The sequence below is a fragment of the Canis aureus genome, chromosome 23 (assembly GCF_053574225.1).
Source record: "Canis aureus isolate CA01 chromosome 23, VMU_Caureus_v.1.0, whole genome shotgun sequence".
Classification (NCBI taxonomy): domain Eukaryota; kingdom Metazoa; phylum Chordata; class Mammalia; order Carnivora; family Canidae; genus Canis; species Canis aureus.
The window spans coordinates 30,657,445-30,684,503 of NC_135633.1; the positions used below are offsets into that span (position 1 = coordinate 30,657,445).

Consider the following 27,059-nt stretch of genomic DNA (forward strand, 5'->3'; position numbering starts at 1 on the left):
TTTTTAGTATCACTATGGGTTTATGTCATCTTTTTTGATTTAATGTTTGCAATGTTCTGAATGTTGAAATCCTAACACCTAAAGATGGTGGTATGGGGGGGGGTGGTCTTTGGGTACTTAAGTCATGAGAGTGTAGCCCTCATGAATTTGATTAGTGCCTTAGAAAAGAGGCTGCAGAAAGATCCCTTCAACAACATGAGAATAGAGAAGGCACTAGCTATGAACCAGGAAGGACTTCACTAAAACTCAACCATGCTGGTGCCTTGATCTTAGATTTTTAGCCTCCAGAACTGTGAGAAATAAATTCCTATTGTTTATAAGCTACCCAGTTTGTGGCTTTTTGTTACAGCAGCTTAAACAGAATAAGGTAATGTTTTAACCCACTGCCATTTTTAATATTTTGAAGTTTAAATTATTCTAAATTTGGCCAGTGTTTTTTTGACATGTTCTCATCAGTTTTTTTGTTTCTTTGTTTGTTTGTTTGTTTGTTTCCCATCAGTTTTTTACCACTGCCTTGTTTTCTGGACATGTGAGGCCCCTCCAAACCTTAGATCCTATCACTTTAAGACTAATATGGTGGACTTGAATCTTATTCAGGGATTAAATTTTAAAGTTAGCATTTAAGGAATGCCTGAGTGGCTCAGTGGTTGAGCGTCTGCCTTTAGCTCAGGGCATGATCCCAGATTCCTGGGATCGAGTCTTGCATTAGGCTTCCCCCCGGGAGCCTGCTTCTCTCTCTGCCTGTGTCTGTCTGTGTGTCTCTCAGGAATAAATAAATAAAATCTTTAAAAAAATAAAATTAGTACTTAAGATGAAAATTGCTTATAGTCAAATCCTTCCAGAAGATTCCCTTAAGGTTAGAACACACATGTCATCTTCTATACAGGACCAGATAAAGTAGTTCCTTGCATTTAGGGTCCATGTTGTATGAAAAATGTATATTGCAGGTTTGAACACTAGCAACACACTTGGTGAGGCCAAAGATTCACACTGGAAGCAGCAACTATGGAATTGAGATAAAAGGAATAATATTTCTTTTTTTTTTACGATTTTTTTAAATTTATTATTCATGAGAGATACAGAGAAAGAAAGAGAGGCAGAGACACAGGCAGAGGGAGAAGCAGGCTCCATGCAGGAAAGCCCGATGTGGGACTCGATCCCGGGTCTTCAGGATCAGGCCCTGCCTGGGCCGAAGGTGGCACTAAACCACTGAGCCACCCGGGCTGCCCTAAAAGGAATAATAGATGCATGGCTGCTATCTCATGTTTAGTCCATGGCATATACTCTTTGAGTAGAATTAGGCTGAATTACCCTCACTATTTAAATAGTCCTTGCTCTTTTTTTTCCCCTAAAAACATATAGTTAAATTCCCATAAGGTGAATGTCCCTATGGCTCCCTTATGTATATTCTGCATATTAGGCATAGTCCCTTGGGGTCCAGTGTATAGGTATATGTGTTCTACCCCAAATGATTCATCTAACCAGTCATGGTTTAGTTTAGTTTAATCCATGGGTCTATGGATTAGTTAGGTTAAAGGCTAAGCTGTTGTTTGTAATAGAAATCATAAAATCTAGTGGCTTTATGAAGATAGAAATATATTTCTCTATTAGTGTGGCCTGCCTAAGGCAGAGACGGGGAGGACAGCTCCGGGGGTACTGCCAGGAGCCCATGTTTTGTTTGGTTTTTCTCTTTGTTGCTATGCCAGATTCTAGAGCACTTGAATGGTGGCTACTGGTTGTAGCCATGCTGGATTCTAACTTGAAAGGAAGATGAAAGAGAAGAAAAGATCACATTCAGTGTTTTGTTTTGTTTTGTTTTTTAAGATTTTAATTATTCATGAGAGAGAGAGAGAGAGAGGCAGAGGCAGAGAGAGAAGCAGGCTCCATGCAGGGAGCCCGACATGGGACGGGATCCCGGGTCCCCAGGATCAGGCCCTGGACTGAAGGCGGCGCTAAACCGCTGAGCCACCCAGGCTATCCCCACATTCAGTGTTTTAAGGCCCAAACCTAGATGTTGTATCATTTCTTCTACTTGTACTCCACTGAATTTTATATTGTTGATAGCATAGTCACATTGCCATAGCTAGCTTCAAGGGAGAACAGAAAATGGAGTCTCTAGTTGGGGAGCCATATGACCCAGAAAGGGGGCAGAATAGATTTTGAAAGAACAGCTAGCAGTCTGCCACTTGCCACTATGAGATGTGAGGGCAAGTTTGCCAATGAGCTTTTGGAAAATATTTCCACTCTTCTAAGCTAATAAGCATATTACTAGATCACATACCTGTTTTTAATATTTTGATCATTTTAGTTGCATAAAATCTGTTGTCTTTGTAGTTCTATATATTTTATATTTTGTGTTTTAAAATTATATTTTGAGAAGGAGGCTGTAGGTTTTCTCAGATTGGCAGTATGGCCTGTGTCACCAAAAACAAAACAAAAACAAAAGCAAAACACAAATGTGCCTCTGCCCTGGTAGAGACAGGAAGATCATTTAGGAGCTTCTTAATTCAGGCAAACGGTGATGAGAATGTGACTCAGGCAGTGTCCACCGGGGACAGATTTCAGAGATCCTTTAACCTTCACTCACAGCATCTGCTTTTATCAGCAACACAGCCAGATAACAGCATTGCCACTAACCATTTATTTCAGCAGAAGGATACGCTTCCTTGAAAGTGTAATTTAGCAATGTTTTCTTTCAAATTTAACATCAAATAGGAGGCGGTGTCCCAGACATCCAAGATGCCACTCTTGTTCAGCTAGTATAATGGACATTATTATTAGCTGGACATTTTTACACAATTAATAGCTTTCTCCCAAGAAAAAACAGTAAGCTTTTACAACCTCACATGGTGTGACGGAAAGCCTCTTAAAGAAGAGGAACAGAATCAGACACTCATGCAGGGAAGAGAGCCTTAGTGGTTTGCCTCAAGGGATTGGAAGAAGCAGAGGAGGAGCTGGTGACAGGTTGAGGACACCTCAATAACAGGCTGATGCTCCAATCACAGGCCTGTGCACAAGGCTGTGAGTAATCACCCACCAATGCCTGGATCCACAGGCTTTTGCAGAGTTATCTTTCATTGCTCTGTACGTGACACCCTGGGCCTGCAGTATAGCACGCAGCAGCCAAATTTGTCACTCGAGTTCCATTGATCCAGCAACTCTGATTGGCTGTGGCTGTCTTCAGTCTCTGAATCTCCTGAGGATTATGGTTTTGCACTCTTACTGACCTTTCATTTGATTTTTGAGCAGTGGTCTTGTTTCTTTATACTAGAATGTGAGCTTTTAGAGTCTGGGAATCATGATGCTCCTCAAAGTAGATGCAGTTCTTTGTTAGATGAAGCAGTCTTTCAGTATTTCAGTTGAGTGCATTTACTTAAGGAAGGTGAAGTTCTCCAATCCTGATTTGTAGTTCTATTAAATATTTACCTTGGTCATAGCCCCCAGAAAAGTATTTTGAGTTCTGTATAGCATGACGGCAGCTCAGGGTGGTTCTAGAATTGATCACAGACCCGTTGAACTAAAAAGGCATCATTGAACAAATAAATGTATGTTTAACTGAGAATATGCTTCTATTTCCAGAGTTAGCTCTACACTTTCACTTCCATTAGCTACATAGGATAGATCCAATCATATCCTCACCAGCATTTGATATATCATAATGGTTTTAATATGCATTTCCATGGTGACTTACCATATTGAGTGCCTTTTCATGTTCTTCATAGCTATCCATATATCTTCTTTGGTAAAATGTATGTTCAAATATTTCACCTATTTTTAAAAGTTGGATTGTTTTTGTATTATGGTGTTTTGAGAGTTCTTCATATATTCTGATAAAATCCTTTGTTGGATATGTGATGTACAAATATCTTCTCCCAATTTTAGATTTTTGTTTTATCTTAACCATGGTGAGAGAAAACATGCTATGATTGAAGAACTCATAGAAGGCCGTGTATAATATAGAACACGAAGAAAGGGGTGCCTGGGTGGCTCAATCAGTTAAGTGTCTGCCTTCGGCTCAGATCATGATCCCAGGGTCCTAGGATCAAGCCCCACATCAGGCTCCCTGCTCAGTGAGGAGTCTGTTTTTCCCTGTGCCCCCACGCCCGTCCATGCACTCTCTCTCCCCGCCCCCCTCAAATAAATAAATAAAATCTAAAAAAAAAAAAAAAAAAAAGCATGAAGAAAGCAGTGAGACTGGAAAGGAAGGAAGCTGGGAACTTACATACCATGTTAAGGAGTTTGGCATTTATTGTAAGGGCACTAAAAAGCCACTGAATACTATTAAGTGGAGGGGTGACATGAATGAATTTATGTTTTAAAAAGATTCCTCTGGCTACAGTTTGAGGAATGGAGAATTGGAAAGCTACATTGGTTTTATGGGGACCAATTAGAAAGTTACTACAATAGTCCAAACAAGAAGTAATGGCAGCATAAACCAGGGAACCAGGGTAGTGGCAGTGGAGATGGAGAGGATGGACAGATCCAACAGAAAATAAGAAAATAAATGTCTAACTAATGCCCGTTATATGCAGTCTTTTTTTTTTTAGGATTTTATTTATTTATCCGTGAGAGACACAGAGAGAGAGGCAGAGACACAGGCAGAGGGAGAAGCAGGCTCCATGCAAGGGGTCCAATATGGGACTTGAACCCCAGAACCTGGGATCATGCTCTGAGCCAAAGGCAGATACTCAACCGCTGAGCCACCCAGGCATCCCTATATCCAGTCTTTGGGGGAAATTATATTTGATGTTTAGTTGTAGGTTTTTCTTAGATGTCTTTTACCTAAAAAAGATTCCCTTCTAGTTTAGTTTGCTGAGTTTTTTAAAATCATAAATACATTAGCTTGGTTAAATGCTTTTTTATGCATCAGTTGAGATGGATGTATATGATTTTTTCTTCTTTATGATGAACATTGATTTTTGAATGTTGAACCAACCTTGGATTTGTGAATGTTTTCTTGAGGATTTTCATTAAATGTTTAAAAGAGAATGCACCAAAGAAGTCCTATGTGCCTAGAATTTTTTCTGTGGAAAAGTTTTTTTTTTCTTTTTAAAGATTTTTCAAATTTATTCATGAGAGACACAGAGAGAGAAAGAGAGAGAGGCAGAGACCTGGGCAGAAGGAGAAGCGGGCCCCCCTGTGGGGCGCCTGATGTAAGATTTGATGACAGTTGCAGCCCGGTGGCTCAGCGGTTTAGCGCCACCTTCAGCCCAGGGCGTGATCCTGGAAACCTGGGATCGAGTCCCATGTCGGGCTCCCTGCATGGAGCCTGCTTTTCCCTCTGCCTGTGTCTCTGCCTCTCTCTGTGTGTCTCTCATGAATAAATAAATAAATAAAAACTTAAAAAAAAAAAAAAAAAAGACTTGATGATAGGATCAAGGATCACTACCTGGATCACTACCCCCAGGATCACTACCTGACCAAAGGTAGTTGCTCAACCACTGAGCCACCTAGGCACCCTGGAAAGGTTTTAAATTATAAATTGAGGGGTGCCTGGGTGGCTCAATTGGTTAAGTGGCTGACTCTTGATTTCTGCTTAGATCATGTTCCCAGCATCCCAGCATGTTCCCAGCATCAAGCCCCACATCCATCCAGCTCCCTGCTCAGCAGTGAGTCAGTCTCTCTCTCCCTCCTCTTCCCTCCCCCTACTCACACACTCTTTCTCTCTCTCTCTAAAATAAATAAATCTTTTTAAGAAATAAATTACAGGGATCCCTGGGTGGCTTGGTGGCTAAAGCCCCTGCCTTCAGCTCAGGGCATGATCCTGGAGTCCTGGGATCGAGTCCCACATCGGGCTCCCTGCATTGGAGCCTGCTTCTCCCTCTGCCTGTGTCTCTGCCTCTCTCTGTGTGTCTCTCATGAATAAATAAAATCTTTTTTTTTTTTAAAGAAATTACAAATTCAATCTCTAACAGCTATAAGACTATTCAGATTTTCTATTTCTTACATATTTTTTATAAAATTGTATTGCTCAAGGAATTTGTCTATTTCATCTATCATGTTTATTAGTGTAAAGCTGTTCCCAGTATTTTTTCTTTCTAATATCTGTAGGATCTGTAGTGATATACCCTTCATTCTTAATATTTATGATTTGTGTCTTCTCTTTTTTTCTTGATCAGTCTTTCAAAGGTTTTTCAATTTTATTCATCTTTTTCAAAGAATCATTCCTTTGTCCTTTGGTTAAAAATACTTTCTGTTCAATTTCCAATTACTTTGTGGCTTTTCTAAATATAACATTGTAAACATTTAATTGTAAACAATTATATCTATTTTGTCAGGTGAAATTCTGTATTTCATTTCTTTGAAATTTACAATATATAAATGATGGGCTAGCCTTTAGTCTGTCTTAGTGAATGTTCCATGTACACTTGAAAATATATGTATTCTGTAGTTGTTGAGTGTAGTAACCCTAATGTCTATTAGGACAAATTGATAGTGTTGCTCAAATCTTCCATTTCCTTAGTGACTTTTTGTCTATTTGTTCTATCAATTACTGAGGAAGAGAGTTGTTAACAAGATTTCCAGCTTATGGGGACACCTGGGTGGGTCAGCGGTTGAGGTCCTGTCTTCGGCTCAGGGCATGACCCAGAGTCCTAGGATTGAGTCCCACATTGGGCTCCCTGCAAGGAGCCTGCTTCTCTCTCTGCCTATGTCTCTGCTTCTTTCCGTGACTCTCATGAATAAATAAATAAAATCTTAAAAAAAAAATTTCTAGCTATGGTGGTGTTGTATACTTTTCCTCTTTATATTTTGCAGTTCTTTTACTAACACTATAAAGATTTGGAGTTGTTATATTTTTGTTGATGAATTGGCCCTTTAACCATTATGATATGATACTCTTTATCTATAGTAATACTTCTTTTTTTTTTTATAGTAATACTTCTTGTCTTAAGGTCTACTTAATCTGATATTAATATAATCATACCTCGGGTTCCTGGGTGGCCCAGTTGGTTGGGCATCCAACTCTTGATTTCAGCTCAGGTCATGATCTTGGGCCCATGAGTTCGAGTCCCACATTGGGCTCTGCACTGGGTGTGGAGACTGCTAAAGATTCTCCTTCTCCCTCTCCCCCCTTTCTCTTAAAACACACACACACTAACATACCATCTTTCTTAGTGTATTCTTGTGTTTTATGTCTTTTTTCATCATTTTACTTTCACTTGTGTCTTTATATTTAAAGACTGTGTGAGTAGTGTTTAGTTGGGTCTTGTTTTTTAATATGGAGAGTCTTTTCCTTAAACTATTTAGTCCAATGTTATTATGGATATAGCTATGTTTAAGAGTTTCTCTTGCTATTTGTTTTCTGTTTGACCTCATCTTTTTCATTTCTTCCTTTTTTGGGGGTTAATCAACTATTTTTTTAATACTCCATTCTGTATCTTCTATGGTTTGTTTTATTTTGTTTTGTTTTTTAGCTTATGTGTGTGTGAGAGAGAAAGACAAAAAGAGAGAGATTGTTCTAGGGAAGATTTAGGTTCACACTTAAACTAAAAATTATTCTACCTGCAATGAGCCAGGCACTGTCCCAAGCACAATTCTATGTGGTCATTAGGCTTATTTCTTTCAAGTTTCAAGAAAATTGCTCCATGGGTTATAGTATTCTAATGAAGGACATTAAACTGGAAAGTTAAACATGTTTCAGTTCAAATCCCAGCTCCAATGTGTATATATTTTGTGAGCTTTAGTTTTCTTATCTATAAAATGAGAATGGATGTTTTATTTTTTTAAAATACTATTTATTCATGAGAGAGAGAGAGAGAGAGGCAGGCAGAGACACAAGCAGAGGGAGACGCAGGCTCCATGCAGGGAGCCTGATGTGGGACTCGATCCCGGGGCTCCAGGATCAGGCCCTGGGCTGAAGGTGGCGCTAAACCACTGAGCCACCCGGGCTGCCGAGAATGGATGTTTTAGTGCTACTTTATAGGATCACTGTAGAGTTCACATGGAATAATTTCTATAGATGTATTATGAAATCTGTTAACTCTAAACATGTTAAGATATTATTTCATGATTTAATGAAAAGACTAATTTAATCTCCTTATGCCTATATAAATTTCAATCCTATTTCCTCTATCATCTTTCTAAACTGAAAAACTCTTCTTTCTTTGATACATTTGTCTGTGATATTTTCAGCAGTTCTTTCCTTATGCCATCTCTATGATTAGAATGTACCTCTTCCACAACCACCGCATCAAGGCATACTTCTTTGTGCTCATACTTCAAGACCCATTAAAACAGCATGTCATTCTTGACAACTTCCCACTCATATTTATTCACTCACTCTTCTGAGATCCTCAACTCTGTTTTTTTTTTAATATTTTATTTATTTATTTATTCATGAGAGACACAGACTGAGAGAGAGAGAGAGGCAGAGACACAGGCAGAGGGAGAAGCAGGCTCCATGCATGGAGCCTGATGTGGGACTCAATCCCGGAACTCCAGGATCACACCCTGGACCAAAGGCAGGCGCCAAACCGCTGAGCCACCCAGGGATCTCCTCAACTCTGTTTTATCTAATCCTATTGTAACTATTTTCGCCCATTCATTGATCTTATCTGATTAAAGCTCCAGGTACTATTTGGTTCATCTCAGTATTTCCGGTGTTGAGTATAGAGCCTGGTGCAGAGTAAGTGTTCAGTAAACACCTCTTGACTGAATGAAAGGATAGAGCTTGACAAATCAGGCAGGGAGGGCTTTTTGTCTCTGAGCCTCAGTGCTGAGTGTCATCCCCATGCAGATAGGTAATAGGTGGAGCCCAGTAGTCGGGCTGGTATTTACCAAACTCCCACTTTCCCATTTGCTAAAGTGGAAGTAACTCAAAAGCCACTATCCTTTAGTGTTGGATTAATGTCTTTAAACACTTTACCTTTAATATCCCTGGGAGAATCTGGGAAGACTTTATGGAATGATACGTTTTAAAGCATCAACAGAAGTTTTTTTGAGTAAAGTGGGAAAGGAGCTCAGTAAAATGTGGATTCTTCTTTTCTTCTTTTTTTTTTAACATTTATTTATTTATTTATTTATTCATTCATTCAAGACACACAGAGAGAGAGAGAGAGAGAGAGAGAGACAGAGAGACAGAGAGACAGAGACATAGGCAGATGGAGAAGCAGGCTCCATGCAGGGAGCCAGATGTGGGACTCGATCCTGAGTCTCCAGGATCACACCCTGGGCTGAAGGTGGTGCTAAACCGCCAAGCCACCTGGGCTGCCCCAAAAGGTGGATTCTTATGAAATCTCTCCACAGTCCAAGTTTTGGCTTGGTGTACAAGTGTTTTCTTCTCCCACCCTATCTCTTTCCACTCTCTCACCTGTTACACTCCAGTCATACTGAACTACCTTTAGTTCTCCAGGTGTTTCTTTCCTTTGAGCCTTTGTACATGCTATTTCCCCTGTATTTGGAGTGCTTTGTTCCACCGATTTCCTTTAACCTGGCTAATTCCTGTTTGTCCTTCAGGTCTCAGTTTACATCTCAGCTTACCTCCTCTGGGATGCCTTCCCTGACCACTTGCCCCAACCCTCTAGGTCTGAATTAGGTGCTCTTTCTATGTGTTCTCACAACACCTGGAACTAATGTCCTTGTAGCACTTGTAAAACTATTGACATTTCCTTTTAGTCTCCTGTATTTTTCACTAGACTTGGCATTCCTTTTTTTTTTTTTAAGATTTTATTCATTCATGAGAGACACAGTGGGAGAGGCAGAGTCACAGGCAGAGGGAGAAGCAGGCTCCATGCAGGGAGCTTGATGTGGGACTCAATCCCTGGACTCCAGGATCACACTCTTAGCTGAAGGCAGACGCTCAACCGCTGAGCCACCCAGGCGTCCCAGACTTGGCATTCCTTAAGGCATTGGATCTTCTATTATTCCCAGGGCCCTGAAGGATGCTTGGCACAGAGTAAACCTCAGTAAACACTTTCTTAATGAATTAATAGGTGAATGAATGAATCCTCCAAGAATGCCAATTACAGAGGTTCAAAGAACAGGTAGCTGGTATACTCTCTCTTTCCACATCCAGCATTCTCCTGGTGTGCAGCCTGCAGATGTGGAAGAAGTTGTCAAGAAGGGTGTGCAGACCCTTGTGATTGGCCGAGGGATGAGTGAGGCCTTGAAGGTAGGTATCGGTGAGCACAGCCTTCCTGAGGACAGTTGGTGACCTCTTGGACCTTTACCTTAGAAATATGTCCTTCTTGGGAGCTCATCTCAATATATCACGCATCCTCATTTTGTTGAGCCAGTGGATGGCCCAGGATAAAATAAAGGATGTTAGTAATCTTCATCTGGGTTGGATGCTCCAGTCTCTACCTAACCCTGGGCCTGTGCTGTTTTGCCTGGAATTCTCAACCTCTACAGCTGTCAGTATTTGGTTCTTTAGATTTTCACAGTACTTCACATTTTTATAGTACTTTTTATTTTTTCTTTAAACACAAGTTATGCATTTTCCCTTTTCAGAAAAAATATTTTTATTGTACTTACAAATACATGCTTGTTTAGCAAAACAGTTGACACAGAAATGTTGAATTAGAAAAGTGAAAGATCCCCACCCCATTTCCACATTTAATATATATTGCTCAAGTTCTCTATGCAGCTGCAAATATACACTCTTATGCATACAGATATACATGTATACACCCACAATCGTTTTTACATAAATACGACCACATTGTACATATTGTTCTGTAACTTCTTACTCATGTTATTACATTGTGGACACTCTTTCACACAAGAGAGATTACAGAGATTTACCTCATGCTTTCCTTTATATAGATGTCGTAAAATCTAGTTCCCTACTGATAAAGGTGCCCTTTAGTTATTTACGTATTTTTTGTTAACCTGTTTTTCCCATTAAAATAATTCCTTTCTATAAAGCTATTGTTTTTATAAAATTGCTCAAACATATAAAAAATATAGGGCATTTAAAAAATATTTCCTTCTGAGGCAGAATCTAATTAAAATCGGTTTAAAATAATATTCAGCACAAGCCAGACTTAAAAAATATATCCAAAATAGCTGCCATTATTGAGAATCTTATATAAAATTAATTTACAACTGTTTATTAGTGCCTTCTATGGGTCAGATACTATTCTAGGCACTGGAGACAAGATAAGGTTCATGGCCTTGGAAAATAAAACAGTAGACAATTTCAGATTGTAACAAATGCTGTGAAGACAATGGTGACTTATGAGTGGCTGCTCTAAATGGAGTAGTCAGGAAAGGCCTTTCTGAGGAGACATTTGAACTGCAATAGTTAACTTTATCCTCACACCACCCCGTGTATATATTATTATTATTTTTTAGATTTATTTATTTATTTATTCATTAGAGACACAGAGAGAGAGGCAGAGACACAGGCAGAGGGAGAAGCAGACTCCATGCAAGGAGCCTGATGTGGGACTTGATCTGGGGACTCCAGGATCACGCCCTGAGCCAAAGGCAGATGTTCAACCGCTGAGCCACCCAGGCGTCCCCCGTGTATATATTATTATCCCCATTTATAGAGGAGGCAGCTGGGTTGAGAAACCTTAGGTTGCTGGCCTATATGGCAAAGTTAGACGTTAGATTCAGGTTGGACTGACTCAAACATTCAACATTTACATGCTAGGTATTTTATATACCTTAGCTGAATTCGTTTTCATACCAGCCCTGTGAGCTAGGTATTATTATCCCTATTTATAGACATGGAACCAAATGGTCAGAGAATTGAATTCACTTACCCAAGGTCACACTGTTAGTCAGACTTAAATCCAAGACTGTCTGACTCCAAAATCCATCCTTTTCCCATTTCCATTTCACATGAGCTTTGTGCATGCATGGTACTTGGCTAACTTCTTAGAAGCTTTGTTGACTCCTTGGGGCTGTCAAATTTTGGACTGGTGACATGCTGGTAATTGAGGACTGACAGTTGTTATTGTCTAATTTTGTAGAGAACCCTTGCCTCATGGCAGGAAAGGAAACCCAGGAGGGCCTTTTCCCTTGACTTACTCATCTTTTCCCCTCTTCCCAGGTGCCTCCATCAACTGTGGAGTATCTTGAGAAACAAGGCATTGATGTGCGGATCCTCCAGACAGAGCAGGCAGTGAAGGAGTATAATACCTTGGCTGCCCGAGGCATCAGGGTGGGAGGGGTCTTCCATTCCACCTGCTGATGGAGCCTTAAGGAGAATAAATCACTAAGCAACAATGCCTGTGACTATCACTCTTAGCACTCTCCACACCAGCCTCCTTAAGTATTTTTCAACAGCTGTTCATACCAGGACCTGTGCTAGGCTTTGGGATGCATGGATGACTAAGGCCCAATGCCTATCTGGCAGGGAATTGAAAATTAGGGGAGAAGACAGATGTTTACCAAAGTTTATAATACACTAAATGATTGGCCAGAAATAAGAAATAAAGGCAAAAAATAAAGCCTTCTGCTTTAAAGGCCAAGAAAAGTTTCAGTGCATTAAGATTACATTGTAATTGATGCTTTGGAATGTTTAAGCATTAATTCAACCAATTTTTATTGAGTACCTTATATGCCAGGCATTGCTATAGGCTCCAGACAAGCAGCAATGAAAGTCTTATCCTCACACAGCTTATATTCTAGTGGGGAAAATAAACAATCCATAAGGTAGGTAGAACCTGTTGTGAAGAAAAATAAAGCAGAGTGAGAAGACAATGAGTAAAGAAGACGATTTCAGATATGTGGTCAGGAAAAGTCTCTATGCAGATGACATGTGAGCAGAACCTTGAAGGAAGTGACCAGAGCACTTCAGTAACAAGAACAGTAGAGCAGCTATGCCCTGATTCTAGGGTTCTAGGCAAGCTGTTCTACTAGCTAGTCCTGAGCCTAGCTGGACAGTTCTCCCGGCCAAAGATTCCCTTGCTATGAAATGATGGGGCTGGACTAGATGTTCTGTAATGGTTCATAACCACTGTGGAGAGTCTTGTTCTGCTAATTGCCAGGTGTTCTTTGTGAAGCCTTAGAATAGACTGATAGAACTATAAATTATCAGCATCGTCTTAGTTTTCATTCCTCCTCCTCTTTAAATAGTTATGAGTACGGGTGTCAAATAGCCCTGAGTTTGAACTGTGGCTTTCTGCCACTCGCTGGTTGGGCATTTATTTAATGTCTTAGAGTTCCACTGTTCTCATCTGCCAGATAGGGATAATAATTAGTACCTGGAGTTGTGTAGGTATTAAATGAGGGTCATTCATACACTGTCTTAGGACTCTACTTGGCATGTAGTGAGGACTCCATGAATTGAAACCATTGTTGTTATTTTGATTATATATTTTGATTAATGGGTCTGCTGTCAACTAATTTCATTTTATTGTTCGTAACATAGCTGCATATTTCATGAATTCATAGAATGCTGAAGCCCAAAGGAACTATTCTCTCATTTATTCTCTTTCATGCCCATTTTTACTGAGTCTCTTACAAATTTTTTCTGGCCAGTTATTGCTGGGCCCTGGGAGTACAGGAATGAATAAGTTATCATTCCTGCCCTCAGGAGTTAATTGGGAAAGAAAAATCAACAATGATACAGTGTGTTAACAATACAATAGTTTCAAGGTTCAATGATGGCCTGATCCTACCAGGATGGAAGGGAAAGTAGGGAAGACATCATTAAGACCATGACACAAGCAGAGTCTTAAAAGAATAACGTGTTCATTTTATTCACCGAACAAACATCTGGCAACTTTTAGCTAACTAGTCAAGTACGTATCATAGTCATAATTAATACACTGGCCCCTACTGAAGCCACAGTCCGAGAAAGCTGGTGTTTGTTCCACGTGATCCTGTCACCTGTCTGGCCGTTGGACATCTGACTAGGCAGCCAATCCACAGACTGAACAGCAACTTAAGATGTGACTTGGCAAGAAAAGGTGAGCTAAGACAATTGGAATGGAAAATGAAGGGATCTTTCCAAGTTCACCCTACAAGAAATGGCAGGACCAGGTCTGGAACCTGATGGTGTGTCTAGATCTCTACTATACACCTCCTTAAAAGACTTGGGAGTGAGGCACCTGGTGACTCAGTTGGTAGAGTATAGTGACTCTTGATCTGAAGGTTGTGAGTTCAAGCTCCACATTGGGCGTAGAATTTAAAAAAAAAAAGCCCATGGGAGTAAGATCCTCGCATACCGGACACCCAGCTTGGAGGTCTGGGAAAGTCCTGTTCAGTGACCTTTCTGCAACCAGCCATTTGACAGATACAGGATCAATCTCAGATCAAGAAGCCAATCACCTGTGTAGCTTAGGAGGGTGTTTAATAAAATTCAGAAAAAAAATAAAAAATAAATAAAATTCAGATTGTTTCTCTATTGATGCAATTGAATTTTTTTTTTGAGTGAAACATAACATGAGATGATCTCCAGTGGGTGCTGAACTAGGTGTGGGTATAATCAGTGTTCCTACATAAGTCGTCTCCACATTAGAGAGGGCTTAGTACAAACTTAGAAGTATTTGGCAGTGAGTTCATTAAACTTTGTATTGAAATGGCTAATCACTCCCATTTCTGAATCCGTTCTACATGGTCATTGCTAGAAATGTGCTAGAAATGTGCCTGAAGAGAAGCTACTTTTCCACGTGACACTACACTTAGTCCCAGGTCTTAAATCCCTTTGATTTGATTTGTAGGTAGCACGGCCTTCATTCTGCCCACACTTCATCTCTTTTAGCTTGAGTGGCTCCTAAGACAAGAATTCTGCAAGTGCTTCCTGTGTGCCCTGTAATTCTGTTTGTAGAAGTCAGTCATGTCAAAGCCAAATATAAAGTCCTTTCGGAAACTTGAATCCCAGGGCTGGCTTCTGCAGGCATGCCATGGTACTGCTAAGCTTGCTCTGGGTTCTGGGACTCCTTCACTCTCTCCCTGACTGGTATATGCCCGTAACTGTGCTGAGGATACGACACGGATGTTTTTACCGCGCAGGTACTCCAGAGTAGTTGAAAGAAATGGACATGAGAACATACAGTGATGGTAATGACTTGGCAAACTGGCACCAATCTACCTAGAGACCTGTTTTGTCTCAGAGTAATTTTAACATTTATCATTTATTTTTTAATTAGGTTTTTTTTTTTTTTTACATGAAAATGTAGATTTCTGGCTCTTCTGGAAGAACTGGATCTCTTACCACCAGGCCCATACTTAGAAACCACTGAGCAGAGCTGAATAGCAACTACATTCTGACAGAGGATATGTTCTCTGATTGAAAAGAATGAAAGTCTCTATTACTTTTCCTCCAGGCTGCTTGACTCCCTTTTTCCCGCCTACCTTTTTAGAGGCTTCCATTTGTGAACCTGCAAAAAAATACCTAAATAAATATGCTTTAAGAACATACAGGAGGCTGTTGGAACACAGAAGCAATGCACCAAGCCCACAGGAGACACAAGATACATTCCAGAATGAGGCTCAGTCCTGGAGAATGAGGAGGAGCCATAGGAGACAATCTGAGGAACATATTCCAGGCTCAGTAGGTCCAAAGGTCTGAGACAAGACAGCATGGTGAGCGTTGGGTACAACTACAGGAATTGTTACCAGAGAATTACACAGCATGTGTGGCACTGGCAGGATGAGGCTGGAGATGACCCAGGCAGGAAGAGCCTTCAAGAATAGGCCTTTAAACTTTCCTGGGATCAGCAGTAGGCTACTTCAAAGGGATGTAAGCAGGGGAATGGCATTATTAGCAGGTCTGGATTTTACAAAGATCACTCTGCTGGCTGTGTGAAGAATGGACTGAAGGTAGCAAGGTTTGAGGCAGTATCTTTAGGAAGCTAATGTCACATTTCAGGAGAGATGATGATGGCCTGCACTAGGATAGAAACTGAGTATAAGAGGACTGGAATCAAGAAACATCTAAGGAAGCAGAATCTAAAGGACCTGACAGCTATGTTTATGTGACAGGTGCAAAAGGAGTCCAGTGTGACACACAGGTTTCTGGCTTTGACTGCTGGGTGCACGGGAGACCGCTTACAAAGAACAATAGATCTATTATGGAAACCATGTTGGACTAAGAATCAGGAGGCCTGGGTTCCAGCCTTGGCTTTACCATGAATTCAGTCTCATATTTCATAGAATCTAACAATTCAGGGTCAAAGGAATTTAGAAGGTTGAGCCCAATCTCTCATACAATACTTGAATTTCTTTGCAAGAAATGTGTCAAGAGCTTGTTCAACCTCTGCTTGAACACATCCAATGTGGAAAATTTATCTCCTAATGCAGCCCACTCAATTCTTACATAGCTTTTTTTTTTTTTTTAAGATTTTATTTATTTATTCATGAGAGAGGTAGAGACACAGGCAGAGGGAGAAGTAGTCTCCCTGCAAGGAGCCCGATGTGGGTCTTGATCCCAGGACCCCGGGATCACGCCCTGAACTAAAGGCAGACGCTCAACCATTGAGCCACCCAGGCATCCCTCTTACATAGCTTTTAAAAACTTGATCTTAAAGCCAAAATCTGCCCCTTAGTGTATCCCCACCTGTGGTGGAAAAAAATACTATATTTGGGACGTTGAAACCTAGAATAAAGTCCTGACTTTTCCCCTTAGGAGAAAAACATTACCTCAAAACCTGTTTCCCCACCAGTAAAATGGGGAATAACTGAGAAGAATTTTGATAGCAGGATACTGGATCTGAAAAGGATACACCATAGCCTTCACCTAGAAGGCTTTCTATGGCTAGAACATGAGGGGCTCAGTGGACAGCCATGGGTCTCAATGTTTTCAGCCTAGATCCCAGATTCATTTTATCACCATGGCACGCACTTTTGTCAGGGTTATCTTTTGACATATGAGAGTCCACTGATATCACATTCCTGAGATACACAAAACAAGCAAGCACACTAGAAAAGCAAGCTAGCTCCCTGAAGATCTTTCTTCCTTTATCCCATTCTAGCAGGGATGGCCTTCTGGAGCCAGACTGCCTGGGTTCAAATCCCAGCTCTATCATTTACTAGTTGTATAAGTAAGGCCAAATTACTTCATTCTCTCAACTCTAACTACCCTGCTTATGAAACAATGACAATAGTATCCACTTCATAGGGTAGCTGTGAGGATTAAATGAGTTACTTCATGGAAAAGGCTTATATCACTGCTGGGCACAAATCAAGTACATTAAACCAAAAGCCAAACATGCTTGACTTCAAATTCCAGTGCCACCTGAGTAATTCTGTACTCTTGCTATTATTTTTATAAGCTTCCCAAGTACCACACATGATCGAGACTGGCTAGATTCAGATTCTACCAAGCATTATTAGATTAAACCCATTCAGGAACACTTAAGGTATCTCTCTTTTATAGTTGAGGATGTCCAGGCATAGAGAACCGAAGCTCTGAAGGTTTTTTCCAGATACTTTTCCTAGAGGTAGTAGAGCGCAGGCCTCAGGAACCATCTTGGATTTGAATGAAAACAGGCTGTACTACTTAATGTACAGGATTCCTCCCAGACTCCTCACTCTGAAGTCTCTGGAAGACTCAGTTGGCTGTAGCAAGGATTAAATGGCAGGTAAAGTAGCATGATTCCTCAGAGAGTTAATGTCTCTTGAGCATTTACCATTTTTACACCCCAACTATACCTTTAACTCACATGCAGCTCCAACATTGAAGTCATCGAAGATGTAATGGGAAATGCTTTTATTTCTTACACTGGATCTCTCTTTTCCATAATCCTTGTTTCTCCTAAAATATGGCCTTTGTGTATTATTTTGGTTCTAAAGGTAATGACAGGCAAGATCAAGAATCTCCCTCAGGGATGAAAATGATTCATTCTCCAGCTATTCATCCAGTCCTTGATGCAGCTACTGCCGGAATTAGGGAAAGAGCTTCTCAGCAAGACGGCAATGTCTAAGGCCACTCAGAAACTGTCAGTGGTGAGAAAGTACAGCTATGAAAGGAGTGGGCCCTGGCAAACAGACTATTGATTTAAGAAACAAGATTATGCTCCAATAAACCATTCTTTAGAGGTGGCTAGAAAACTGGATCTTTGTTTCCCACCTGAGGAATGTAACCATATGATATAAATGTTGAACCTATAGCCACATAATTTTTTTAAGGACCAGGAACTAGAACAGCTAGTTGTTTTCTCAACTTTATTGAGGTGGTGGGGGGAGTCAGGGAAGGAAGAGGTGTAGACTTGAAGGTTTTTGTTTTTTTAATGCAAAATAATTTATTTTGTGTTTGATACCAGATGAGACTATAAGGGTGATGGTGCTCATGCCCATACGCCGGCTCCAGGTGAAGTGCTCTAGGCTTCGGGCTCACTCTGCTACCTAAGAAGGTCCTTCTCAGCATCAGCTCTACACAATGCTTGTGACTCAGCGCCTTGCGGGTTTGGGCATTATGTAAACTTTCACAGACTTGCTGAAGGGGATGGTGCCCTCGATGCTGGTTTCCACCTGGGGTGACACTTCGCCACCTTCAATCCAGGGGGATTTTGGAATGCGGGAATTGGAGTTGTAGGCCAGTAGCAGCCTCACTTCCACCTGGCATGGTTCTGGAAAAAAAGACAAAAGATATCCTCTAGCAACCGCTAGGAATTGGGATGAAATAGCAAATAAAAGCAACATTAAAGATGGAAGCAGAAGGGTTTTTAAACATTTCTTCATCTGTCTTCCTCCCTTCCCCCTCACCAAACAAAGACACTGTCCCAGCCTGAACACTGTAAGGCCAAGCCTGAGCCAGCAGATGTGCTGCTTCTCTGCTACCTCCTCCTCAGGTCTTGTGTGGGCTCCCTGCAGCTCAGATCCATGGCTGATCAGACAAGAGCTAACACGTCTGCTACAGAGGCCTTCTGGCCTCGAGAGTGGGCCACATGGGCCTGCATATGGCTGTTTCTCATGCCCAGATAACCATGCTCTTCCTGTGTGGCTGAGCTCAGGCATCAGGGCTGCGCACTCCATCTTAGTGGAGAAGCAGCCTTGATTAGGAAACAGTTCTGACAAAAAGTTCCTACTAGTGAACAGGAACACATTTCAGGGACCTAAAGTCATATCGCTATCTTTCATTCTTTCATGCACATGGGCAGGCCCTAGTCAGCAAAGGAGCCCTCTCTCAAGTTGCTGACCATTTGTTGGAGACAAACACAGTAACAAATGGAGCACAACACTCTAATCAAATCTGGAAGAGTGAGGAGGGAGTCCAAGAAGGCTTTGGAATAGAATATCTGCTCCATGGCAAGCACAGAACCCCAAGATTTCTTACCCTGCCACACCATGAGACTGTCACAACCCCCCAAAAGTCCCAAGGCTCTGAGAGGTTCTAAGTGCACAAATTCACACTGGTGACAATTTAAACCCACTTCATAAACAGAAGCAATTAATCTCTTAACCATGTGGCTTCTACAAAGGAGGGGGAGAGAATTTCAGAAAAGCCCAATGGTAAGCGCAAAGGGCCAGGAACAGAGTAAGCTTGGGATATCCTCTTTAATTTCATGTGACTGGAGCAAAATATGCAAGTGTTAAAGATTAGCCCAAAGCTAAGAAGTACTGAGGACAAGAATGAGAGCTGGATGGATCGAAATGAACAAGGACAGAGGTCCCAGGATCTCTCAATGCCTCCACAGACCTCTTCATAGTAACTTCCAGTACTCTCTCTAGGGAGGAACGCAGAGACTGAATTGCTGCCTCCGAGGAAGGGAAAGGCACCCAGGCAGCCAGAGGAACCTAACTAACCTAACTGGCCCCAGAGAGCAGCCTTGGCGTCACCATTTACCAGCCACGTGGCAAGAACACAACCACGTAATATGGGGCCTGACAGCTGACCAAGTAGATCTGTAATGAAAGCAGTGCTGTTCTCTGGCATCAGCTCCAGTATCAACTCTCCACTATGCTCCCTTTTTTGTCCCAGATGGCTCTTGCCAACCCCCAACCACAACCCAGCCCCAGCTCTCACAGCACTTTCAGCCAAACCTGGTGAGGTCAGAGGACTCAACCCCATCTGTTCCTATGCCCTCCCTCACCTGCATGTGTTAAGAATGGCAGGTCCAAACACTGCCATCAGAGGAAAGGACGGGAGAGAGCAAACAAGAAGAGACAGCAGGAGAAAACACAAAAGATTATGTGGGACAAATCATGTGACCTATTCATCATGCCTGTAAGAATAGCTCTCTTATGAGATATATATTCTTGCTTCCACCTTACAGACAAAGAAAATAAGACAGAAGTAAAATCACTTTTTCAGGATGACACAGCAAGGGAAGCAGAATCTGGAACCTGGTCGATGGGACTCAAAGCTTCTGACACGGCAGCATCCTGCCTCCCAGGGGAGAGGCGCCTGGTAAGGAGCTACTGAAGGACTGCAAGGAAGAATGACCCCCAGCACCAGGCCCCATCTCCTGGATTAGGAGAAGGCAGAGGTACATCTGGAATGAGAACACGTTTCACTTCAGTGTCCCAGGTAAAAAGGGGGTGTGGTATCATGAACATAAGGGATTTGGGAGTCAGGAAATCGGAGTGCCAGCCTTAGCACCACGCATGATCAGCTATGTGGGCCTTCATTTATGCATCTGTAAAATGAAAAACAGAACACTAATTCCTACCACCAATTTGGTCTAAGGATTAAACAAATTCTTTTTTTTAAGATTTTATTTATTCATGAGAGACACACACAGAGGTGGGGGGGCAGAGACACAGGCAGAGGGAGAAGCAGGCTCCCTGCAGGGAGCCTGATGTGGGACTCAATCCTGGAACTCCAGGATCACACCCTGGGGCTGAAGGCAGTGCTAAACCGCTAAGCCACCCAGGGATCCCCGGATTAAATGAATTTTAATTGCACATTTAAAATCCTGTAGTTAACTGTCATTATTTGTTGAGCACTTCCTATATTTCAGGCTCTAAGACACAAGAAACAAGGCCCTGGAGATACAGAGGTAAAGCTGATAACCAAGTTCCCTGCTCTTGTGGAGACTTCACTCTCATGGGAAAGTCAGTAAATAGTTAAATGAGAAAACTTCTGATACTAAAAAGTGCTATGCTGAGATTAAGAGAGATTTGTAGTAGCAATCTCTCAGAGGAAGTGATCTTGAATGAATCAGAATTCTTCAGGCTCACAGCCTAGGCAGTAGCCCTTCCTCAGGCAATGAGCTGCTGTATGACCAGGGCAAAATGAGAGACCCTTCTAAGACCTTTGAGGCTCTTCTGAGATCTAATATGCTGTGATCTGCCTCTAGAGGCTTGGGCCTTCCACAACAATGCTGTCCCACAGCATATCTTTCTGAAAGTATTTCATGTCCATGTCTAGGATCCCTTTATCAGAGCAGATTAGAACAAGAAATTCTACCTTCCTGTGATAGTGGAGAACATCCCAGGCAGCAAAGATATGAAATGAGGGATGCTCATGGAGGAAAATCCTGGGTAAAAGCATTGCTGGATGCTCCCTCAATTGTGCCAGGCCCAGGGTCACTGACTAGACCCCCAAAGGGGCTGCCTCTTGTGAAAACTATGTCATTTATACCCACCTAAAACCTTGTTAGAGGGAAACCATTAATAATGGCATTAGTTACTCATGTATTTAAAAATTCAGTGAAAGAAAATTCCAGAAGGCATCCACCTATTTCTAAAATAAGCCAAATTTGGTGGCATGAAACAGTCTCTAGTAACAATCATGCTTCTGGGTCATCTTCAATGATTTAGGAAATACCAGTGAGGCTAGTTCTCCCCCACATTTTAGGTTCTGTAGACTAAGTCTCTTTCTCAAGTTTCTAAAGCCTTACATGCTTGAAATGTAATGTCTTACACACTGTATCCTCCCATTTTATTGTTAAGAATTTTTAGAAATACTTATGTAACCTCCCTCTCTTTTCACAAATTATTAAATTATCATTAAATCAGCCCATGTGGGAGGGCAGGGCAGTAATAGTTGTCATTTTACTTGTTTGGGAGGAATGAACTGAATGGTTCATATACAATATACAATTGTTCAGAACAATTTTAATTTGGAGTAAGAAATATAAAACTGCTTCATTTCCAGACAAAGCAAGCCTTAGAACTAACTCCTAGGTTGAGAGCTATCATCTTCATTTTGAAGGTGAGGAAACAAACAGTTTCAGAAAGGAAAGTGGCTTGTCCAAGGCTATGGAGCAAGTCAATGGCAGAGTTAGGACAAGAAGATAGTGTGGCTGGCATCCAGCCGAGGGCTCTTTCCATGAGATTCCATTCTATTATAATCTCCTGTATACCTCACGACAAAATCTTGCCTTTAGCAATCAAAGCAATGCAGCAAATGAGTCTAAATGCAGCCAGTTTGGGCTTTTAAACTTCTTAAGAAATCAAGTACAGTGGTCAGCAGGCCTGACTGAACTTTATTTTTCAAAGTGCAAAAAAACCAAATGCCTACAGGTAAGTGTGATACCCAGGAACACCTTTTCCTGTCGACCCTGGTCCGCTGACCCCTTACCTGTCCAGGCAGTATGGGAGAGGTACACCTGAGTGATAAGCCGGTGGCGCCCTGGGCCAGGATTCCGGAAGTCTGCCGGCTTAGGATGAATCATCTGAGCCTGGCCATCTGGATATAAGACCTAAGAAGTGAGAGAAATGAGAAAAAGGGACAGAAGAGCCATGAGTTTTCAATAAAGCTGCGCTGTCTGTTCTGAACCTCAAAACAGAAGGAAAAGAAGACACTAGCCTTCATTAAACCCTGTTCCTGGAGTGGGGACTAACACTGTTGACACCTCTGCATTCCCTGCCCCAAACAAAGTAACATTTGATCAAGGTTTCCTAAATTTTTGCTGAAGAAGTGATAGGAATAAAGTCCCTTTATTAAGTATAAGAATAGATAAAAATACTAATCCTGATGTGAAGAGCCTTCTTAGCACCCCATCAGGATGACTTTCTCTCTTCTTGGCTCTCCATCATACATCATGGACTAGCACCCACCACCCAGTATTAAGAATAATTTTGTGACTTCATTCTTTCCATTAGATTATAAGTAGCTAAGAAGCTCTTTCTACTGCTCTGTCAATGAGGGGTCTACTCTGTTAAAAAACAGAATTCCAACCAAGTAAATTTGAAGATCTAATTGGCTTTAATAAGTATCTAGCAAGTAAATGCACCAAGGAGCTGTACAAAATGGGAAGGATACATTCCTGGAATAGGTTGAAAGTGTAATTAAGTCTTGGTTTCCTGTGATAGGGAAAAATGACTCCAATTTGGACTTGTTTGTTTGTTTGTTTGTTTGAACAGCTGGCAGTTCTCATATCTCACGCACTGCCAAAGTACTTTCCTCACCATCCTAGGGAAGCCTCACTGCTATTTGTGCAGACAGCCTCTTGCACTATACAGTATAGAAATGAACTAAACCAACAAATGCAGCTTATCCGAGAACCACATGGCCTTGACAAGAGAAATATACCGCTAAGGACAAAGTTGGGAACTACACAGGCCTTTCAACTTTGAAACTATGGAGAGGCCTGTCTCAGCCCACCTGCCCCATAATGAGAGAGAACTTCTATTGCCTCCATGTTGATCTCAAACTTCCTAAATGATTATATTTTTCTTTCCAGTTTATCTCTTAACTCAGGCAAAAGACCCAGAAGGCAAAACATCTCCTGATGGTACCAAAACTATCCCCTCAAGCAATAACAATGCCCTGAGCTGGCAAGATCCCTTGTAGTTGACTCCAAGACAATGAGTGACTTGATTTTACTGCCCGCCTGCAAGTACCCACCGTCTTTTGTACCATGTTTTCCTCATATAAACCTGGAAGTATTTTCAGAACTTTGGAAACCATCTTGGAGACACTAGTCTACTGTCTTCCCAGGGCTGGCCTCACTAAAAGGAATTCTTGTCTTGCTCACCACAGCTCCTTTCTGTCTTTGGATTTTGTCAGTGGCAAGTGGTCAAATCTGGTCTATTTGGGACCCTCGGGGCCAGATGCTCTTGAACTCCTGCATCCTGGCTACAATAATCACCTTTCATTTGCCCAGAACAGAAGAAGTGCTGGACTAGACAGCACTTTCCTACCATTAAAGCTGTCCCACAAGGGGCAGTGAGTTTCCCACCTCCCTACCTCCCCACCTGTAGGGGCATCAGAACAGTTTAGCCATGCACTGAACCGCCTTGGGAGATTTTTCAGTAGAATCTAATAATCTGCCTGCAATTTCATTTATGCTCAGTTGGTCACTGAGCTTTTTCTCAGGGATGAATGTGAACCAGTAGTTCTCCCCGCTACCTGCACATTAGAATCACATAAGAGTTCTCAAAAAAAAAAAAAAGTACTGATACATATGGGCCCTACTCTCAGAATTCCAACTTAATTGGTGTAAGCTGAGGCCCGTGCATCATTACTTTTTAATGCTTTCCTCATGAGTATTCTAAAGTGCAGGTAGGGTAGAGAACCATTAACGTATAAAAAAGAAAACTATAGTACAACTTCACAGCCAACTCAGAATTAGTTCTTTGTGGGTCTTCTGATTTGTAATAAAGAATTCCTTTTTACAAAAAAAGGAATTCCTGCTGGGAAGTCAGAGGTTTTCTTTCCCTCTACTGTCACCATAGGCAAACCTTCAGATCCTGACTCATTCTTACCTCTTCCAGAAAGCCTTCCCTTCCTGTTCCTGGCTATTCTGTCCTCAGATTGTACTTACTATCTGTGCTTGCATCCCTACTTTTATTGGCAGTCCTTCTGCCTAAAATACCTCCCCTAGCTCCTATCCTTCGCTCTTACTCATCCTTAGACCTCTCCATGCATCAATGTCTCCATAAAGCCTTTCTTTTCCTCAGCCTCCAACCACACTCTCTAAATTAAATTCTCTCCATTGCATGTATGTGTATTTTAAGCATATTACAGAATTTTTTTTATGGTAGCCAAAAAATGGAAATACACCTGTAGGGGAAGAAAATTAATTTTCTCTCTACTCTTCTAGATTCTTAGCTAAGATCACTCTTATAATGAAAGACAGATAAACAGGAAAAAAAACAAACACAAGTTTAATAACATGTATACACTGTATACATGGGAAATACCCGGGAAAACTGATTAACTCCCTGAAATGGCTCAAGCCATCACCTTAAATACCATCTTCCACTAAAGACAAAAGAAAAGCATTGTGGAGGGAGGGGGCCAGTTTTGGCTCAATGAACAAGCATAGTAAGCAAGGGTAAGACTATTATATTAAAAAAAATTTTTTTTAAAGGTAATCTCTACACCCAATCTGGGGCTCATACTCACGACCCCCAAGATCAAGAGTTGCATTCTCTACCAACCGAGCCAGCAAGGTATCCCTGTTATGCACATTTAAACTGGTGTCTGCCCCAGTGTTAAGAGTTTCTAGAGATTTAGTCATCCTTCTCTTCCTAGTACAGAGCAAGACACCTTTACAAATGGTGATCTTCCTTATAAATGAAAATTTACCTCACAAAAGGGCAATTTCTCTGTTTTCAGAGATTCCCCAGTGTCTTCAGCCTCTCAAAAATAATTATCCCAAAATAATCCTTAGCCGGAGGCATATTTAGGGTGGCATATTGTGCTCCCTTTCATTCCTGTCTTTGAAACTTCCAAAGTAGTTTCACACTCCGGAAGCTGAGTCAGTACAATGCTCCATTATTTCACTGCACCAGTCAGTCTCTTACTCTTTAGAGTAAGTCAGCTCCATTTAAACAGCTGTGTCTTATTTCAGAAGGCAGTGTTGCAGATGGGTTCCCAAAGTTTGGCCTATATAGTATGAGAGCAATCAGGTATTTAGAAAGAGGCCACAGGATCCTTATCCTGTGCACATCTGAATGATGAGTAAACTTCCGTTTTATAAGTGCATGCCCATTCATCTTTCACTGAAAATGCAAATCCCGAGGGCAGGAATTCTGACACCTTTGCAACCCTAGCACTTATCATGTGCAACAGAGTAAGTACTGCTACGTGGATGGATGGATGAGTGGGTGGATGGGTGAGTTGGCAGTACTCTTGGTGGGGCTTAACTGCAGGCTGGTCCAAATTGATTAGTGTCTCCAGTGCATGTGGCATGTGTCTCTAATATATCTAACTTAGGAAAAAATACTCCCTAGTGATTGCTTTCTTCAACCCTTAAATTTTGCTCACCAAGCTGACCCACCCACAGCCTGAAAAGGACTTATTATAGTTTGCTTGTAGCCCTGAAAATACCAAGTCTTAACCTCACATTACAAAACTAGAAAGGCCCCTGTCATGTAGTAAAACCTTACTGAGTATCAGGGGCTTTATATACTTCATCTCCTTTCAATGTCAATTGTTCCTATTTGTTAGTTGTAGAATGTGAGGTACAGAGTTTAAAGTAACTTGCTCCAAACCACAATCAGCAAAAGAGATGGGATTCACACCCAGATTCTTTCTCAAAAGACTCATCTCTTCTTCCGCATTTTCTGTCCTCAGGTAGAAATTACAGGGCTGCTGAAGTTAAATCTTTCAACAGTCAGTGTGGAAGCTCCAAGGAAACCAAAACCTGACAGACCTGGACCTTCACAGTGCTCTGAGGGTCCTGCACATGTTCCAGGGTCGCATCGACATCCAGGGCCACAACCAATCCAGATGTAAACCGCAAAGGGTTGTCTGACTCGCCTGCTGGCTCAATGATGGTGGCTGAAGCTTTGTGGATCTGTAAGCAAGAAGAATACACAATGATTCTAAAGCCAGGTCATCCCCGGGCAACAAAACATGATCCGCGCACCCTTCTGTCTCCTTATCAGCAGGCGGACATGTGTGAGCCAATCAGAAGAAAGGCCCCAGACCAGATGCTCAATTGGTTAAAGAAGATTACCAAGGTGAACACTTTTGACTGACTGAACAGATGTGGCCTGACCTGCTCTGGAAGGGGGAGGTGCAAGAAGGTACTCTGCCTCAGCATGGTCTGTAGAATTTTGACCACTTCCACAGGTTTGGATGTCATGAGTCGGGGCATAAGGTCAAGAAGTTTGTCCACAAAGCTGTCCTGTAGGTGGGGCAAATCAGCAATAAAACACCTGGAGAACAAACAGAAGCAAATGACTAGGCATTCATTTATACAGGCTGAACTCCATATATATGCCAAACACTGATGTAGAAGACGTGATGAACTGAAGAAGCCCTTGGCTCCTGACTGAGAGAGCCAGGCACCTAGATAACTAAGTCTGGTGATACGATT

At 41.6% G+C, this 27,059-nt stretch overlaps 2 protein-coding genes and 1 long non-coding RNA gene across 7 annotated transcripts in view; 2 read left to right on the forward strand and 1 right to left on the reverse strand.

The window, feature by feature from the left end:
• Nucleotides 1-12,177, forward strand: part of AAMDC (adipogenesis associated Mth938 domain containing) — a 37,706-nt gene extending 25,529 nt beyond the window's left edge. For all 4 annotated transcript variants that reach the window (XM_077867185.1, XM_077867187.1, XM_077867186.1 and 1 more), the window contains 2 exons: nucleotides 10,016-10,111; nucleotides 12,002-12,177. In XM_077867185.1, coding sequence (XP_077723311.1) covers nucleotides 10,016-10,111; nucleotides 12,002-12,142 — 237 coding nt within the window. In that variant the 3' untranslated portion in view covers nucleotides 12,143-12,177. The remainder of the gene's footprint in view (nucleotides 1-10,015; nucleotides 10,112-12,001) is intronic.
• Nucleotides 12,178-14,284: 2,107 nt separating this feature from the next.
• On the forward strand, nucleotides 14,285-26,895 carry LOC144294951 (uncharacterized). Its single transcript, XR_013362298.1, has 3 exons — nucleotides 14,285-17,480; nucleotides 17,692-20,368; nucleotides 26,312-26,895. It is a non-coding gene; the product is annotated as an uncharacterized LOC144294951 (long non-coding RNA).
• Nucleotides 18,050-27,059, reverse strand: part of INTS4 (integrator complex subunit 4) — a 111,239-nt gene continuing 102,229 nt past the window's right edge. For both annotated transcript variants that reach the window (XM_077867176.1, XM_077867177.1), the window contains exons 20-23: nucleotides 26,739-26,898; nucleotides 26,391-26,534; nucleotides 22,367-22,487; nucleotides 18,050-18,467 (exon numbers count right to left, since the gene is read on the reverse strand). In XM_077867176.1, the coding sequence (XP_077723302.1) occupies nucleotides 18,289-18,467; nucleotides 22,367-22,487; nucleotides 26,391-26,534; nucleotides 26,739-26,898 (604 nt within the window). In that variant the 3' untranslated portion in view covers nucleotides 18,050-18,288. The remainder of the gene's footprint in view (nucleotides 18,468-22,366; nucleotides 22,488-26,390; nucleotides 26,535-26,738; nucleotides 26,899-27,059) is intronic.